General features: G+C 35.7%; 2 protein-coding genes across 2 annotated transcripts; one reads left to right on the forward strand and one right to left on the reverse strand.

The window, feature by feature from the left end:
* Positions 1 to 7,571: 7,571 nt before the first annotated feature.
* On the forward strand, positions 7,572 to 9,775 carry LOC126980005 (ribulose-phosphate 3-epimerase). The gene is made up of 4 exons (XM_050829631.1): positions 7,572 to 8,056; positions 8,199 to 8,306; positions 8,514 to 8,735; positions 9,555 to 9,775. Exons 1-4 carry the CDS (start codon positions 7,820 to 7,822, stop codon positions 9,663 to 9,665), a joined length of 678 nt encoding a protein of 225 aa, XP_050685588.1. The 5' UTR covers positions 7,572 to 7,819; the 3' UTR covers positions 9,666 to 9,775.
* On the reverse strand, positions 9,759 to 12,359 carry LOC126979920 (putative methyltransferase C9orf114). The gene is made up of 3 exons (XM_050829518.1): positions 11,710 to 12,359; positions 11,251 to 11,523; positions 9,759 to 10,176 (listed from the first exon to the last, which is right to left on the reverse strand). Exons 1-3 carry the CDS (start codon positions 12,261 to 12,263, stop codon positions 9,783 to 9,785), a joined length of 1,221 nt encoding a protein of 406 aa, XP_050685475.1. The 5' UTR covers positions 12,264 to 12,359; the 3' UTR covers positions 9,759 to 9,782.
* Positions 12,360 to 18,220: the final 5,861 nt, after the last annotated feature.

Below are 18,220 nucleotides of genomic sequence, written 5' to 3' on the forward strand. Positions count from 1 at the left end.
TAATGGTGACATTAAACAAACACATTTATTGTTATTATTTGCAGAGGGTGGCTATATGCCTAGTCCTGTTTGGGTCAAAGTAACACCACATCCAGTATTGAACTATTGTGTTCGCCACTCATACTTATAGCTCCTCGTCAAGCCCTGCTGCGTTTGTGAACCACAGTTTAGTCTTGACCTGAGTAGTGCAAACAGCATCTGGGAGTAGGGTATAATCGCCAAGGATGGTGTTACGCTTATGCATTAGTGGGCCGCAATTGCAGAGGAGATGAAGACTTTCATCGGCCTAATCATCAACACATGGGTATCATCATAGTGGTCTTATTGGTGGAGGTTATCATTATGAGGAAATCAACACACACCTGTGAAGTAATTGTAAAAGGCTGTGGTCTTGTTGAAAGTTTCAGTTGGATAACTAATGCCTAGTTACCCAATACAGGCTTGAGCTCCTAGATATAATAATATAATACGAATATTATAAGCTAACCACAATGTGGGACAAATAATAGTCTTACCTAGTAGTAGTAGCATTTTCCTGAAGCACAGTCACAAAATTATCTGGAAACATTCCTGTTCTTCCTCTGAGTTCTCCTTTCCACCAACCTCCTGGTAAGCGTTCTATGTCTCTTAGGATATCTCCTGGTCTTATTGTCAGCTCATCCACCTCTGATGCATCATATTTATAGTTTACCACACAAGATACTGCATTAGAAAGAAAAAATAGCATTGAGACCAATTTTATTTATAATACTTATAAACAATAAATATCATTAAGTTTGCAATTAACAGTTATGGTGAATGTCACCTTTATGAAGGCTTAACTCATTTTCTGATTGAACACGGGACAGGAAGACAATTCTTTAATCAGTGTTAATTTTTTTATGAAAATAAAGGACAAGACAAGCAGGATGTTCAGCTGATGGATATTGATACGCTTTGCCCATTACAATGCAGTGCCGATCAGAATTCCCGAATAATAATAAATTCTGAGTGGCACTACAATAGCGCTCATCACCTTGACACATAATATGTTAAGTCGCATTTGCCCAGTAATTTCACTAGCTATTGCACCCTTAAAACCGAAATACAATAATGCTTACACATTACTGCTTCACAACAGAAAAAGTTATGGTACCCATAATCTAGATGGCATCCTGTGCAAAGGAATCTCCCACTGGTATTTGGGGTGATGCTGATGAGCCCAAATACCCATTGACTCCACAAGTATTCACTAGTTTCAGCTGTTGCTCCTGCCACTTTACATGTGTTTTCAATATGGGGATGGAGGACCAAAGGCCTCCCACTACTCCAGGGTATCAATGTCATGACACCAGGTCTCTAAGGCTAAGATCTATAGTGTACTTAGACTTTACTTACGTAAAACTTAGCTGAGTGTGATAAAACATGAAAGAAAAAATTGTCTTTTGCATTCGGCAGCTTAATTTCATTTCAATTGTCAAATAAATAAAAAACCAAAATCAAGATTATACATAAAACTTAGCTAAGTTTTATATGCAGCATATAAATATGGACAACGTACAAAAACATTTTCAGATATTATATACTAATATACTATATGTATAAACAATGGTATATACCTATGGAAACTTATATATTTTATAAAAAAAAAGTATATGATAAACTACAATATTGTAAGTACTTACTGTGTTTATAACTTTGATAAAGAATTACAAATAATTTATCTTATCTTTACATTTAAGCTGATGTGATCATTGAAATAACTTTTAATTTATCACCAATTATTGTTTCTTAAACAGATATTAGAAAATATTTAAACATCTTTTAGTTTAAGTAGCACAATGTATTTTAAAGAATCAAAAATGACTAAATAAAATTACCATAATATATTCTCAATTTCTTATCACAAAGTACATATTTCTCATATAAAAACAAATAAACTATCACCAAGTGTTTGGTTAACGAAGTAGTAGAAATTAAATTATCAAGCATACCTGTAATATGCAATTTGTTTATAAGTTTGACTCACAGAGTTGTGACTCCAATATAATACAGTGGGTACATGCCATGTTTTATTTATTTAACATACCTTGTGACATCACAACGCTATAAAAAGTGACTCATACTCATAACATACATACTCAAGGAGAACTATATATTTACTTAGTTTTATAACTTGTATTGACAATTTTTTTGACAGTTTATCAGAAATGTTTTTCATGAACAGTGAAATCAACATATTATAATATTATGTTTTAGTATTATGGATTTGAAATTACACACTAAGTATATACATACTGTGAAACTCACTTTTTATTATAATTTGTACACAAACAACGCTTTTGTACAACTACTTGCCTTTTTGATTTAGATTAGATTCCATAATTATAAAATCACTATAATATCACATCATCACAACAGATTTTTACCATGTAACTAAAATATAGTTATCGAAAAGCAAAGCACTCAAAAGTTACAACAACAATTATTTTTGTAACAGTAAGAAAGAAATAATCAAGTACAGAATTACGAGTCGTACCTCGTAGGTACTAGGTACGTAGAAACAAGAGATTATTCATTAGATTGGATGCGTCAGACGTCAATCATCAGGTTTATGACGTTAATATTATGTCAATTTGGTGACGATGTCAAAAATAAATATGAAAAGCAAAAAACGCCGTATTGACATAGGAACTTATTGTTAACGTGGCAACCGTGTAGTGGGTATAAAACTTCTTCCAAATATTCTCTCATGGGACAGTAAACGATTTTGTATATTATTGTAGCAAAATTAACAATTTAGAGAAAATATATGGTACGAGATGTAGATTAAAGAAAGACTATACATTCTAAGTAATTCTTTGCAAGTTAGTGAAGACTGTGAACGCAATAGTAACTTGCCTGAATGAAGTAGTATGCTTTATCAGTAATTGATACACATGAAAACAACTTAAAATTATTTTTAGAGATCTCTGTAAAATTATATGATAAATATTAGACTACCTAAAAGTCAATCAAATTAATACGATAAGATGATGTAGTAACATTAATTATTGTTATTTTTGGAGTCTATAGCCCAGGTAGGTTTGTAACTACATACATAGATATAGGTTAGATGTGCTTCCGTGACACTTGTGCGACATGACGAAACGAGAGGGGAGAGCGGGGAAATTTATTCATAAATTTGAACTGCATCTTCAATGCGCCGTTGTTTATATTTTTTGTTATGATTTGAGTCGCATCAAAGTGGACTGAAGAAATTCTTGCATGTTTATTTGGTTCATGGAAAGTCATGGGATACTGATCCCAACTTACCTGTCCGGAAGTTGTGGTATAGTATACGGGTATGCGACCCCGGCTCCCCTAGCTATTACTGTCCTAATCCTTGCACTCCTGGGCGGTAATATCCTACATTTCCTATTTCCCACTTTAACTTACCAAACTTCCTTTCACACCACCTATCTTTCCCTTTCCCTATTGCTACCCTCTCCGCCAATCCAACGTCTGCCGCGTGGATGGATGCATGGCTAGGGGCAAGCCTAGTCGTTAGCGTGCCACACTGCCCTGGGACCGGGCGACCCAGAATCAGGCTAGCCTTACCCTGGCATGCGGGGCTCTGCTGGGGTGGACAAACCTTTCCCTTGCTATTCGTGGGAACGCAATGGAGACTAATAAAAATAGGTTATTTCACCAAAATGGCGGCGATGTGGTTCGCCACCCATCACGTCTCGTTTCACGCGGGGGCGAAAAGCGGCCCATGGAGAGCCGCTTTGCTACGTTGAATGTAAGAGGAGGAGTGGATGATAAGGTAGATGAAGTAAGTCAGATGATGGATGAACGATCCATAGATATTCTGTGCGTGAATGAAACGAAGAGGAAAGGATGTGATACCACGGTTCATGGTCCCTACACGGCATACTGGTCCGGAGTCCCCCAAACCAGCCGAGGCTGTCAGGGAGTTGGTGTGATTCTTTCCGCTCGAATAGTAGAATGTGTGATAGAGCATGAATGTGTTAGCCCAAGACTCCTCTGGATTAGGTTAAAAGTCGGACTCACTCACTTGTTTATCCTTGGGGTCTATGCACCGACGGATCTGTGCGGAGGTGGGTCATGAAAAGCCAAAAAAGAGAGAGAGGAATTTTGGGACAGTATGAGAGAGGTCTTGAATAAATGCGGAGAAAATGAACGGATCGTGATGTTAGGGGATTTTAATGGGTGGGTTAGAGTAAAGCGTGATGGGTATGAAGGAGTTCTGGGTACGTTTGGGGACGAGAGAGTGAATGAAAATGGGAAAAGCCTGCTTGAAGTATGCTTGGAATGGAATCTTTGCGTGGCCAACACAATGTTTAACCACAAAAAGATCCATTTGTATACAAGAGATGAGGGTGAGTCTAGAAGTATGATTGATTTTGTAATTGTAGATGAAAGACTGAGAAAGAAAGTACTAGATGCTCGGGCATACCGCGGTGTAGGCCTCGACACAGACCACTTCCTGGTCATAGTCCGAATGCGCGGCCTTTTTAAACGATGGCGACACCGACGAGCTGAGCCTACGAGTGTTTTGGACAGAGTAAAAGTGGAAAATCTACAAGAAAAAGAAAGGAAAGACGAGTATGTAGAGAAACTGAAAGAAAGTTTTAAAGGCATAGAAGAGATAGGTGTGATTGAAGATTTGTGGGAGAAATTTAAGAAAGGGGTCGTGAATGTTGCTGTTGAGGTATGCGGGGTAGCTAAAAGAAGGAAAGGAAGAAAGAACTATAATTTGTGGATGGATAAAGAGGTGCAAATGGCGGTGCAAGAAAAAAAGAAAGCTTGGTTGGATTGGTTAGCAACAAAAGCTAACCAAAAAGTACAAAAGGCAACGGATGACGAGATAAAGGAAGCAAGAACGAAGTTTAAAAGATTGAAATCAGCAGCGAAAGCAGTTGTGTCTAGAAAGAAAGAAGAACGAAAGGATGATTTTGATAGGAGGCTCACTGAAGATATCCAGTCAAACATTAAGTTCTTCTGGAAATCCATCAAAACAGCCAGAGGAAAAACGTCTACCTCGGAGCTCAGTATAAACAGGAGTCAAGAGGGGAACATTATAAGAGGAGAAGAATGTGTGCTAAAGAGATGGAAAGAGTATTTTGAAAGTTTGTTTGTAAGAGAGGAAGTGCTTGAACAACAGCCGGCAGCTTCCATTGAAACTAATATAAATGTTGATGAAAGTGAGATAAGCATGGATGAAATAGTGAAAGCATTGAAAAGTATGAGATTAGGTAAAGCTGCAGGGTATGACAGGATTACCGTCGAGATGCTGAGGGCTGGTCAGGGCATAGTGGCTAGCCAGCTGTACCGCCTCTTCAATTTGTGCTGGTGAAATGGGCAAGTACCAGGATACTGGTGCAAAGCTGTAATCGTGCCATTGTATAAGGAAAATGGGTCACGACAAGACTGCAGAAATTACCGCGGTGTAAGCCTTCTCAGCGTCGTCGGTAAATTGTATGCAAAAGTGTTGATTGAAAGAGTTGTGAATGAAACAGACGAAAAAGTATGGGATGCACAAGCGGGATTTAGAAAGGGAATGGGATGTACGGATCAGGTCTTTTCCTTGCGGTGCATAGCCGAAAAGTTTTTGGCTAAAAACAAAAAGGTCTATTGCGCGTTCGTGGATCTAGAAAAGGCCTATGATAGAGTGGCGAGGAATGAATTGTGGTCAGCATTGTCCACGAGCGGTGTGAGCAGTGTCCTCATACGAGGATTGCAATCTCTTTATAAAGATTCTAGTGCTTGTGTAAGGATAAACGGGGCATACACTGAATGGTTTAATATCGACAAGGTGTTAGACAGGGATGTGTAGCGTCACCGTGGCTGTTTAATATATTCATGAACAATTGCTTGACAGGTTTAAAAGAGAATGACAGTGGTTTGAGAATGAATGAGTTACTCGTCAAATGTTTTCTCTATGCTGATGACCAAGTATTACTTGCATCTTCAGCCGAGGAGTTGCAAGAGATGGTTACTGCTATGAATGGAGCTTTTGGTAGAAAGGGAATGAAGATGAATGTAAAGAAGACGAAAGTGATGGTGCTTGAAAGAGATGAGGTAGTGACAGACTGCAATATCGTGATTGGAGATGAAAAAATTGAACAGGTGAATGAGTTTGTGTATCTGGGTTCTAAATTTACAAGAGATGGAAAGTATGAGAGTGATATTGAAAGAAGAGTGAATGCAGGAAACATAGTGAATGGAGCTTTGCACTCCTTTATGAACAGTCAGAAGGTGTCTAATAAGGCTCGCTTGGCTGTGCATGAGGGGGTGTTGGTTCCAACACTCATGTACGGAAGTGAAAGTTGGGTATGGCAGAAGAAACATGAAAGCAGAATAAATGCAGTTGAGATGAGAGCGTTGAGAAGTATGATAGGAGTTAAACTGAGTGACAGGATAAGAAATAGTGAGATAAGAAAACGTTGTGGTCTGAAAGATGTTGTGACAAAAATTGAGAAAGGTATGCTGAGATGGTTTGGACATGTCGAGAGAATGAATGAAGAACGATTGACGAAGAAAGTGTATTAGGCCAGTGTGAATGAAAGTGTTCGAAAGGGGTAGACCTAGGCAGACGTTTCAAGATCAAATCAGGGACGTCTTGAAAAAAAGCCAGGTCAAGAGTACCCTAAACCGGAGAGCATGTATGAAAGGAATAATGAAAGTGAACGAAGCGAAAGAAGTATATAAGGATCGTAGCAAGTGGAAAGAAGTGGTCTCTGCCTACCCCTACGGGAAAGAGGCGTGATTTTATGTATGTATGTATGTTATTTGGTTCCCATAAATATTATTCTACACATTGTCCAACATTCTTACACCATGTTCCTTGTTTTATTATCAATCACAGGAAAACGTACAAATGTCGTAAGGAAATTCCTTGCTCCATACAAAGAAACCGTTGTAAATTATTAATAATAAATACCTGCTGTATGTTATTTTAATAAGATTAAATAAAATAAGGTTTAACAAATCATTACCCTATAACTTGGGTAAAAGTATATGTATATTATGGCACCATTTTGGTTGTTACTGTTTTATATTATGTTTGTTAGGATTACGACAAATTTACTGAAAATAGGTGGCTAGGGATCAAAAAAATACTTTTGGAAAGAATATATTTTCATATAAAATTTATTTGATACGAGCTTGTTACAAACTATATTGAAAACGTTAGATGAAAAGCAATACATATGTGTGGAAGTTCACTATGGCTTTGGCAACCATACACACAACACCCAACCATGGCCTTAACTTTTATGAGTTGAAAGGCATTCATATCTTACACCATATATGTTTCAAAACAATAAAATCACAAAAATACTTATGGCAAGCTCGATGACATGACAGATCTTTGTTTATTTGCCCCAAAGTTGACATTGGGCCAAATAAATAAATGGGTTACGCGAAAGACATGCAAAATCAAAAGCTTTGTCCCGTTCTATCTCAGCCTTAGTTGTATGTCGCTAGCTTTCTATTTGTAATGGAGTTACCGAAGCTACTTCTATAGCTAAGGTTTCAACTGCTGTCAGCTGTGGCACCGGGCACGCTGTCTCTGCACCAAAGAGTATAATAATATCTCTGCACCATTGTGTAGAAAATTAGAATTCCATTAAAAAAATAATAAATATTTTCTATAGTTCAGTAGTTAGCGGGGAAGAGTAAATAATATTTATGAGTTGTTGGAGTAAATAATTTATTTTCTGGTCAGAAATTCACCGACCATTCTTAGTAAACAAGAAGTATAATTAGTACATTGTAATATACTTTAATATTTTATAAAGTGTTAATTTTTGTTGCATTAAACAAAATTGCAATGAGTCGCAACCTAAAAGCATTGATTGGGCCTTCCATTCTAAATTCTGACCTATCTCAACTATTCCAAGAATCTCAAAAACTTCTAGATAATGGTGCTGATTACTTGCATTTAGATGTGATGGATGGTCATTTTGTACCTAACCTTACGTTTGGCCATCCAGTAGTTAAATGTCTTCGAAGTCGAATTAAAGAGGCCTTCTTTGAAACTCATATGATGGTTTCAAATCCAGAACACGTGAGTACCCACTATTTGCATAGTCAGAATATGTAGGTACTATTCATTAGTCTACTAATTAATAAGCTTTCCATAACACATTTAAATAATTAACATTAATATCATGTACACATGGACCTAAAATTGATAAATAAAATTCCAGTGGATTTCACCAATGGCAGATGCTGGAGTAAATCAATACACATTTCATATTGAGCCAGTAACTGATGTGGAAGCAGTTTGTAGAAAGATAAAGGAACATGGAATGAAGGTATTCCAAATAGAATAATCTTGTGAGGTGTAGGGGCATTACCCACCAGTAGTGTGATCTATATAATATGTTCTTGCTGCACCTTAAGTATGGCATTTTTGAGCCATAAGTTTCAGAGTAACATGTGAGCTTTACATCAGGTTCGACCGTTTACTCTCATAAAATTAAGTCCCAATGTATAGATATCTGAATAAATTTAACTTGCAGGTTGGAGTAGCATTAAAGCCGGGTACTCCAGTATCAGAAGTAGAGAGGTATATACATTTATCTGACATGGTGCTGATTATGACAGTAGAGCCAGGTTTTGGTGGACAGAAGTTTATGGAGGATCAGATGTTGAAAGTCAAGTACCTAAGAGAACAGTTCCCATTATTAAACATTGAGGTAGATGGTGGTGTGGGGCCATCAACAATTGATTGTTGTGCTAATGTATGTATAAAAAGGCTTACAATTTATTTCATCAATAAATAAACATAACATCCATCTATGTTTACTAATCATGATAATTATTAAGCAGGTTTTTAATGTATTGAATTTAAAATACTGTTGTGGCTGCCCACACTACACATTGAGTACTTGACACATCTTTATATAACAGTATTTATACAATCTACCAGCTCTTAGACCAACATCAACATGAAAGAGTACCCTAAATGTGTAATTGTACTACAACAGTCTTGTAACGTTTAAGCACCCATAGACTACAGTTAAGTAAGAGGATCCATGAATAAAAAGGGGTCTGAATAAAGTGACTTTCACATTTATCAAACCACACACAAAACTGTTGTTACCATATTAGTTATAATATTTTTTTTATCACAATAAGCTCCATTCACATTTAAGCAATTTTATAGTAAACATACTTTTAATAAATGTTATTATACTATTACAATGTAATGTAATATTATATGTCATATAATCATATGGCAGAAGAGCCATGTAAGTTTTGTTTGTAACAATATTTACAAGCCTATATCCATATGTGATATTCACCATTTATGTTCTATGAAATACCATTGTACTAACAAAATTGTTATGGATCTTTAAGGTCTGCCCTTTAAACTTTACATACTGATAAAAATACAGAAAATATTCCAATTTTTGGAAGAAAGTTGTTTTAGTCTTAAATTCAGCAGTTGATGAAGATGATAGTTGAGTTTGTGATGTTTATTTAAATAGATTTTTTCAGGATAAACATAATAAAAAAAATTATCATGAAAAACCTAATTTATTTATTAATTTTTTTAGGCAGGAGCAAATATGATTGTATCAGGCACTGCTGTAATAGGGTCACCAGATCAAGCAGCAACAATAAAGTTACTACGGGATACAGTAACACATGCTTTACAGAAAAGCTAGTGCAAGTAGAACCAAAGATTAATATTAAGGAAATCTGTCAATTCCACAAAATTTGTCTTCCAGTAGTTTTAGGATATGGGAAATAAATAAATATTTTTATACAAATATAATTATGTTTTAATCAAATCTACTTAAATCTAAAACATCTATGGTGGATTTATTGACTTGTTCTTGATTTTGAGTGGGAAAAGATGAACTGGTTGCTATCCCGGTGTTTTTAAAACTTATTGGCTCGTTATTGGCTTTCAACTTAGTCTGCAAACTAGTCAGAGCAATAAGTATTGCTTCTTCAGTGCGAATTGTTCTTGATCCTTGATTAGGTAACACATTGACATAATGGTTGAATAGTAGGCTAGCATCACTGACTTGAAGTTGTTCATCACCTTCAAGAGCAGCTTCAATACCATGCAGGCCTCCAAACACAATGAGAGCATGGTTGTATGTAGTTCCTTTGTGGGGCATATCATCTATTGGTGTGCCTTTATCAGATGTGCCAATGGTGACATCATACCTGAAAGTCAAAGTCAAAAAAATCTCTATTCACTGTAAAACTTTATAAGTTATTTAGTGCAAGTCAGGATGAAGTACAAAAGTTACAATAGCATTCAAATGAGTATAACAATATTCATTAACAAAATTTCGAACATTAATTCCAACTATCTTTATCATTCAAATAATCTTTCACATTATAATAGGCTTTAGATGTAAATTTATTTTTTACAATACATTTTAATTTTTTAGTTGGCAATATTTTCAATATCATTTGGAAGTTTATTATATATTAATATAACACAACCCCCTTAAAAGATTTAGCAATTTTATGGAGCCTAGTAGTTGGAAAGATATAATATTACATGTGATGGATTTTCTATAAACCACATCTGTAAGTAATTATGTTTGTAATAACTTTCTGATCCATGCGGATCTTAAGTATTGTAGAACGTGACATATCATGAGTATTGTAGAACAAGTGAACCCTTTTTATTTCTAACAATCGACTATCTGATACTTGAATTAGGTTCATGGTCAAAATTGTCTTTCGCTTTTTGCACCCTACCTCATTATGATTAGTTCCTTTTAGTACCATAATCAAGCTGTCTGTGAGTGTAAATTATATCAGAATTGGTCTGGCTATTTCTTTAGCAACAAATACATGAAATCCACTATAATACAATCTATATTTATAGAAATAATGAAACATCGGTTAATAGAGCTGAATGTTTGGGTGAATCCGTTTAATATTATTGTTTTTACTGATGATTATTTTGCTTGTTATGAATATTTTTACTCCTTTTTATATCCCTTAAATATGAGGCTACATGTACATTTTCATTAACAATAAACTTGAGTATTAAATATTTTCTCAGTTGATCAACAACCTTAAAGGCCGGCAACACTCTTGTGATTCCTTTGGTGTTGTATGAGAATGTGGGTAGCAGTGATCACTTAACATCAGGTAACCCTTACACTTGTTTGTCCTCCTCCTCCATAAAAGAAACTATATCTGGATATTGATATGAGGGTAGCCATCCATAAATATGAATTATTAATTAATTGCATTTGATTAAAGTTGAATAATACATACCCATCCTTGTATGGACATTGTGTAAACACCTGGCTAAGATTATTCGCGACTCTAACAGTGTAACCCCAGTACACACCAGTATGTGATCGTGGTGTAGCAAGACTCACAATCTTTCCTTTTAACTTTTTACTGCTTTCAGCTGAAGGAAACATTTTCACTGTCACTCTTATTCCTGGGTTGAGGAGTTTATCAGTTGATACATCTTGCAATAAACCTACATTAACTTGTGAACCCCTACCTGGCTTCACCTTCTTGTTCATAGTTATACCTTCCCTGAAACAAGAATACTCAAATATTATAATTGTTTTATTTATTGTGCTTATTCTTCTCTAGCCTGAGATATATCATTTCAAATGTGTAGTACTCTCATGTAGTTAACTCATATGGGTAGCACATTTCAAATTATAAACCTGTGACAATAATTTATTAAAATTGTTAAATCGAATATAATATATTCACCTGAACTGAAAATTATTTGACATTCTTAAATGATGTGGTGCATCAAGCGGGTTCAACAGGCCTGCAAATTCCAAGTCTTTGTGTATTGGAAAAAAATGTTTTCTAAGATATTGTGGACATTCCAAATATTGTAATATTCTTGCTAACTGAACACAACTTTTGCGTGCCACTTTAATGCCATCACTGTCTTCATGTTTTGACTTTTTAGTGTCAATTTTGTCCCCAACATCATCAAAAACTATAACTTCATCCACGCAGAAAATGCAGGCTGCTCGAGCTATTTGGCCTGCCAGATATGTTCGAAGTTCTGCTGATTGAGCATTTTCCAGTATAGAACCCGGCACAGCAATACTAATCGTAGAAATGTCCGCATATTTTTTTTCTTCTTCGGCTTCTTCTTTGATCTTTTCCTCTAATTCCTTTTCTAGTATTTTTCGTTTTTCTTGTTTTAATATCTTTTCTTCATTGCGTTGCCTTTTTAGAGCTTTTTTCTCCTGATTTAGTTCACGCCAGCTTTTTCCTGGTGGCTTTATTGGCAATTTCTGCTGCTCCATTTGAAATATGCAATATAATTTTAGGAATCATAACATAACCAAAATTCACATTTTCAACACGAAACTCTATCCCCTGTTTTACACCAAGAAACCTGTCAAAAACTCGCTTTATACAAAACTTGTAGAACACTTGTCAAAACATAATTATATTTTTTTAACATGTATTGCAATTGTCTGAAACATTCTTGCGTTCACACTGTGTTGCCAACAAGTTTTTATACAAGTTTTAAACACATTTGCGTTCATATATAGGTCTGAGACATGTTTGTTACAGTCTAATATATGTATAATATTTATTTAAAACGCTTTATACTCTATCCACGCTTGGTGGATAAAATCTCAAACATTTACCGGACAGACCGCTTTTTGAAGTTATACTTATTTTGACGCGATGGAGAAAAATGATGAGAGTGAATTTTTACGATGCGCGCGCACACCGACACCTGAATTCTACATCGTGAAGTTAGTTCTAGGTTGCATGAAAATCGATAACTATGTTCAAGTTGTATATTCTATTATTTAGAACACTTTCTATTATTTATATTTAGAACACGTGTTTCGTATCAGTACAATTAAACAGTGTGAATAAATAAATATTATTTTGGTGTATTTATTAAATCAATTTCATATACGACGGTGATACTATTTACTAATAACTTAACTATTTGTTAAAATTTGATTTATTTTTAAAATACGCCAAAGAATTAGTATAACTTCACTCTTTTTTTTTGTGGAAAAGAAGATTAATAGAGTGGTCAAAGACATAAGCAATATTTATCTCGGCTTATATTAAGATATTCTTTCGATACTTTTATAGTCTCGCAAGCATAAGTAATGCATTAACTACATTTTGCCTTTGATATCCGATGCAAATACAAAGAAGAATATGAGTCACCAGTAACTAGAAATCTCAAATAAACAGCTAACAAAAAAAAGCGCCTTCCTTCAAGGCCGGCAACCCTGTGATTCCTCTGGTATTGCAAGAGAATGATTTCGGCGGTGATCACGTATCACCAGGTGACCCGTGCGTACGCTCGTTTGTCCTCCTTTTCCATAAAAAAAATAATTGCTCTGCTGGAGTGATGGCATCCCGATACTGTGAATTCTGCTTAGAAAAGTATGGTGCAACTTTTTGAAGCAAATTCTCCAAATTTACTGGTCTCATTCTAACAAAATTTCTGAATCCACTTCTGCCTTCTTAAATCATTCAATAAGGAAGGATAGGGCCCTTCTTGCTGTCGTCTCTTCAAAAATGATCGCGACCAGTGCTTGCGTGGTTTTCTTTAATTTCCTTTATTCTGTATGACGAACAAGTATACTGCACTCATGAAGCAAAGTTCCGCAGTACCTTCACTTTCTATTGTCTGTACCAGTTGTCAATTGTGTTGTTAAATTCATTATCTTCTGCACTGACATGTCTTAAACAAGTCTAGCTAAAAGCCTACAACAAGTATAAAACATGATATCATATACATGTAGACAACTAATAGGTGACAAACAATTTCATCAGACAAGTTTCATACAAATAATGTCTACGACTAGTTTTATGTTTTTGTATTTTAAAAACATTGCATAGAACTTGTATTTGTAATTTGCATGAAACTTGTATAACTTGTATAACTACTACTTCAAACTTTTTTCTTTCTTTGGCACTGCACAGTAAGCGCATTCAGCCAATGTAAATTGTCAAATCACTGCATGTTTCGTACTGAACCTAATTTCAATTTTATTTAGGCAGTCCCGCCTCTTATGACGTAGCATTTACATCCTTAATTTTCAAATTATCTTCGACTTACAAGTAAATATGTTTTTTTTGTCATAATAATTCGCCCTGGCATAAGGTCCTCAGTTAAGTCTGTTTGTGCGAGTCTGAGGGCATAGTCTATAGACTATACCGATTACCGCCTTTTTATCAATGACGTACTACACATATGGACAATTAATGTCATACAAAAATATAGCTGAAATATGGCACATGCCAAAAATTACACGATGATAATAAGCTTCGACTGCCATATCTACTACATTGCTGCGTTTACTCCAGTTGTAATCATTTTTTCAGTTTAAGCTGCGTATTTTGAATTAAGAACTCGATTTGGACAGTGACATCAGTGGAGTAGCAGTTAAGTATTTTTTTAAACCCTGACGAAAACGAGGGTTGCTATTAGTTTTAAGTTTGTCAGTCCACCCCTGTTTTCTGATCAAGATCTGTTCCGTCAGAGGTTTTTTACTTTTTTAATCAAAAATCACACTCATATTTTTATCTCAAGTTTTTATGTTTATTTATTGGTTTGTGCGTATATTTGTTACGTCTTAACGCTCTAAATGTATTTGGATCTAATAAGTAAAGGTAACCTTATTATGAGAGAGACAAACACTTAAGTATGATATATTTATTTTCATATGTAATTCGTTAATTAAATGTAAAGTTGCCTGAAATAAATTTAATTTGTTAAATTTTGTCTTTGAGACTTAAACATCTTTTCCAGGGTATCTTTTTTGGCATTTGTAGAGTAAATGGACTCTAACATATCTTTGTATGGCAGCTTTTGTAAAATTATAAATGTGGCTGATTCGAATTTTGGATGTGCGTGAAATTTACTAAATTGATATTTGTAAAATTCTTCACATCTCTCTCTTGCTGCTACCACGGAAAAGCTGAAAAAGATTAGCTTTTACAGATTTGCGGTATCTGTATCAATTATCACTAGGTTACGATACGTGTGTGATACCGTGTAAATAGCACTTGTTTGTAACTGTTCACGTTCTTGTAAGCCGTTGATATTCATCGATTGTGAATTCTTGTGCACAAAATACAATATTGCTAATTATCATTCTAAGTGCCTTTAAGAAAAATAGGAAAACGGTTGACCCTAAACGCCATCCCTACAACTTCCCGCTAATTCCATACCCAAACGCTTCAAATTGTACTTATGACGATTTTGAGCTCGAAGAGCAATATAATTTTAGTTGTTTTGAGCTCTGTTGTCTGAAAGAGCTTTCTCTGTTTTTGAGCTCTTTGTGCTCAAATGTCTGGTAAAAGTTTAATAAAATACTAGTTTTTGAATTTTCAGACGGTAATAACTTTTGAATGAATGAACCGACTTTCACGCAATAGGTGGTATTTAACGCTTCACAAAGAATCAGAAGAATCATGCAGGTTTTCGGTTTTCGTTCGTAAACCGACTCACGAACAAATCAACCGATATTACCTTTGCATGGTGGCGATTGACGTGGCTTATTGATGTTAAGAGCTGATTCGTTTTTGTGATCGATCGGTAAAATAGTTTAAAACTTATTTAAAAAACCACATGAATAAATTTTTTTCTTGTTTTTTTTGGGATTTCTTAAAATCTACTGCACTACTCAAATCTATGAATGTACTCAAATCGTTATGAATTGTATTCAAAATCTAAGTTTGGTCAAGCCTTTTCGACTGGTGCGCACCGCGAAATATTCGGTGGAACTTTTTAAAGTATTATAAGAGGTTTTCATACATCCATACACACACACACACACACATCTCCAATGTGCCCGTCTTGCCCAGGAGTTAGTGAAGATGCAGAGCACGTGTTCTTTACGTTTCCTCGTTTCAACCGGTTACGCAGTACCTGGGCAGAGGCCATAACGAAGAAAATTCAGGCAGATTCTTTGATAGGAGCTATGCTTTCATCGGAGGCAGCATGGCAGGCGACAAGCGCTTTTGTGACGGAAATTCTGTAGAAACTCCGTCGGTTGGATAGAAAGCGCTCGGAAAACAAACCCCGTGACATTAGCACGACGGAAGAGCAGTAGCTAGAGCCTCCCTCCACGAAGTAGTGCCTAGCGACGGTTTCGTGGGGGGAAAAAGAGTCCGACATTTCCATTCTAGGCCCTGATGATGCGTACGAGTATTTTTTGTCCATACCTCTGGAAAAAAAACACACACACACATACAGACGTACGAAAATTAAATTCGCGGGAATAATCAGGGAAGCTTCCTAGGACGTTAAAACGCTGAGATCTGATAAAAACTCGATTTTCAAAAAACGGGTTGAAACTAATAAAATCTCGAATTTTAAAAATTTTCAATTTTCTTAGCGAGAAGTTATAAAGCGACCCTATCGGCAATGACTTGCCGTATACAAAATACAGTTTTGCTCATTATTGTTCAATGGGCCTTTAAAAAAGAGCGGCTCTTTAGTTTTCATTTCTGACTGTGTGCTTGTCACGTCCTTTCACCTGTCTCATTTTGACAAGCGGGAGAGAAAGGGATGTGAATTATTGTACCGTATTTATAGAAAAAATATTCGTTTCACTTAATTACGCTTTTTGCCAACCCATCTCATATAAATAAAATAAACTTACCGGTGATAAGACACACCATCTTTTTTTACGTCGTTTACATATTGTGCACTTTTTTAAGGCTTACTTAGACTTGGTGATTGACACACGATTAAGGAGAAATTAAGAAGAAAAGTGTGCACTTTTCTCCTTAATCGTGTGTCAACTGCAAAAGTGTGCCTTCCACACTTTTGCCGTTCCACTGTCAGACTGGGAATGATATTATGTCCAATAAGTATAGAAAGTTTTTCGTTGAACGACTAACGATTTGTATAGTTATTCCTTTTTAAGGGTTTCAACTTGTGTGTGTTTACTGTTTTTTTTCCACTTTACTTACTTTATTAATATTTAAACAAGAAAAATAATCGATGTATACATATTGTTATATTCTCACGGCTCACATAATACTATATAGAAATTAGTATATATTATCTCTATATGTGAATATTGTAATATTCTTCTGAGAAATAAAGTTCTTAAATCGTAACGAGTACCTAAATTACGAACGGCTCTTACACACTTGACAGTTATCAGTTTGACACTATCAAAGAATATGTTTATTATTATTTACCCTAACGAGTACTATCGATTCAAATACTTTTATTCAAAATAGGATGTGACATCACTTATTGAAAGTCTCAAAAATGAATGCCTCAGACCTGAGAAGAATGGGCGCAACAAACTCAGCGGGCTTTTTTTTTTCATCGAAAATATATGTTTACAAAGTAATATTGTACAATTAAACTTATTATTTAATAGATTAAACTTATTATTTAATAGCCTGAGGGCGGTCACTCAGAAATTCATTTATGTCATAGTAACCTTTACCACACAAACGTTTTTTAACAATTCTTTTGAATAAAGTTATACTTTTGTTTTGAACATTTTCTGGGATCTTGTTGTAAAAGCATATACATCGCCCCACAAAAGACTTACTAACTCGACTTAGCCGAGTAGTAGGTATCATAAGTTTATGTCTGTTCCTAGTGTTAACATTATGGTGATGAAAGTTTCTGGCAAATTCACTTATGTGCCTATGAACATACATTACATTATCAAGAATATATTGAAAAGCAACAGTCACGATGTAAATTTCTTTGGGCTTTGCAATGATTCTTTAGGACCTTTTGGGAATTCACTCCAACTTAAACGCCGTCCACCACCACCTTGAGACGGCGCAGCCGGCCTTGTGTTTCCTTACGGAGACGCAGATATCTCGACCTAGCGATACGTCATATTTAACGTACCCCGGGTACAAAATTGAGCATAATTTCATGCCTCATGCCAGGGTATGTGCGTTAGGGAGGATATCTGCTGTCGCCGTCTCGGCAATTTTGAGGGTAGGGGCCTGTCTACTCTCTGGCTCCGCGTAGATTTAGAGGACCGCGTCCGCATCTATGCGTGTGTCTACAGGTCCCATAGTGGTAACGCAGAAACGGATCACCTCATGGGCTGCGTTCAAGCGGCATTTGATGACGTGCTTGCTCAGATCCCCTCCGCTGAAATCGTAGTCTTGGGTGATTTCAACGGGCACAATGGCTTGGATCACGTACCACAGACTACGCAGGGCGATCTGCGCATAATTTTGCATTGGCGTATGTCTGTCCCAATTGGTTGAGTCGCCGACGCGGCTC

Source organism: Leptidea sinapis, chromosome 1 (assembly GCF_905404315.1).
Source record: "Leptidea sinapis chromosome 1, ilLepSina1.1, whole genome shotgun sequence".
NCBI classification, from domain to species: Eukaryota; Metazoa; Arthropoda; class Insecta; order Lepidoptera; family Pieridae; genus Leptidea; species Leptidea sinapis.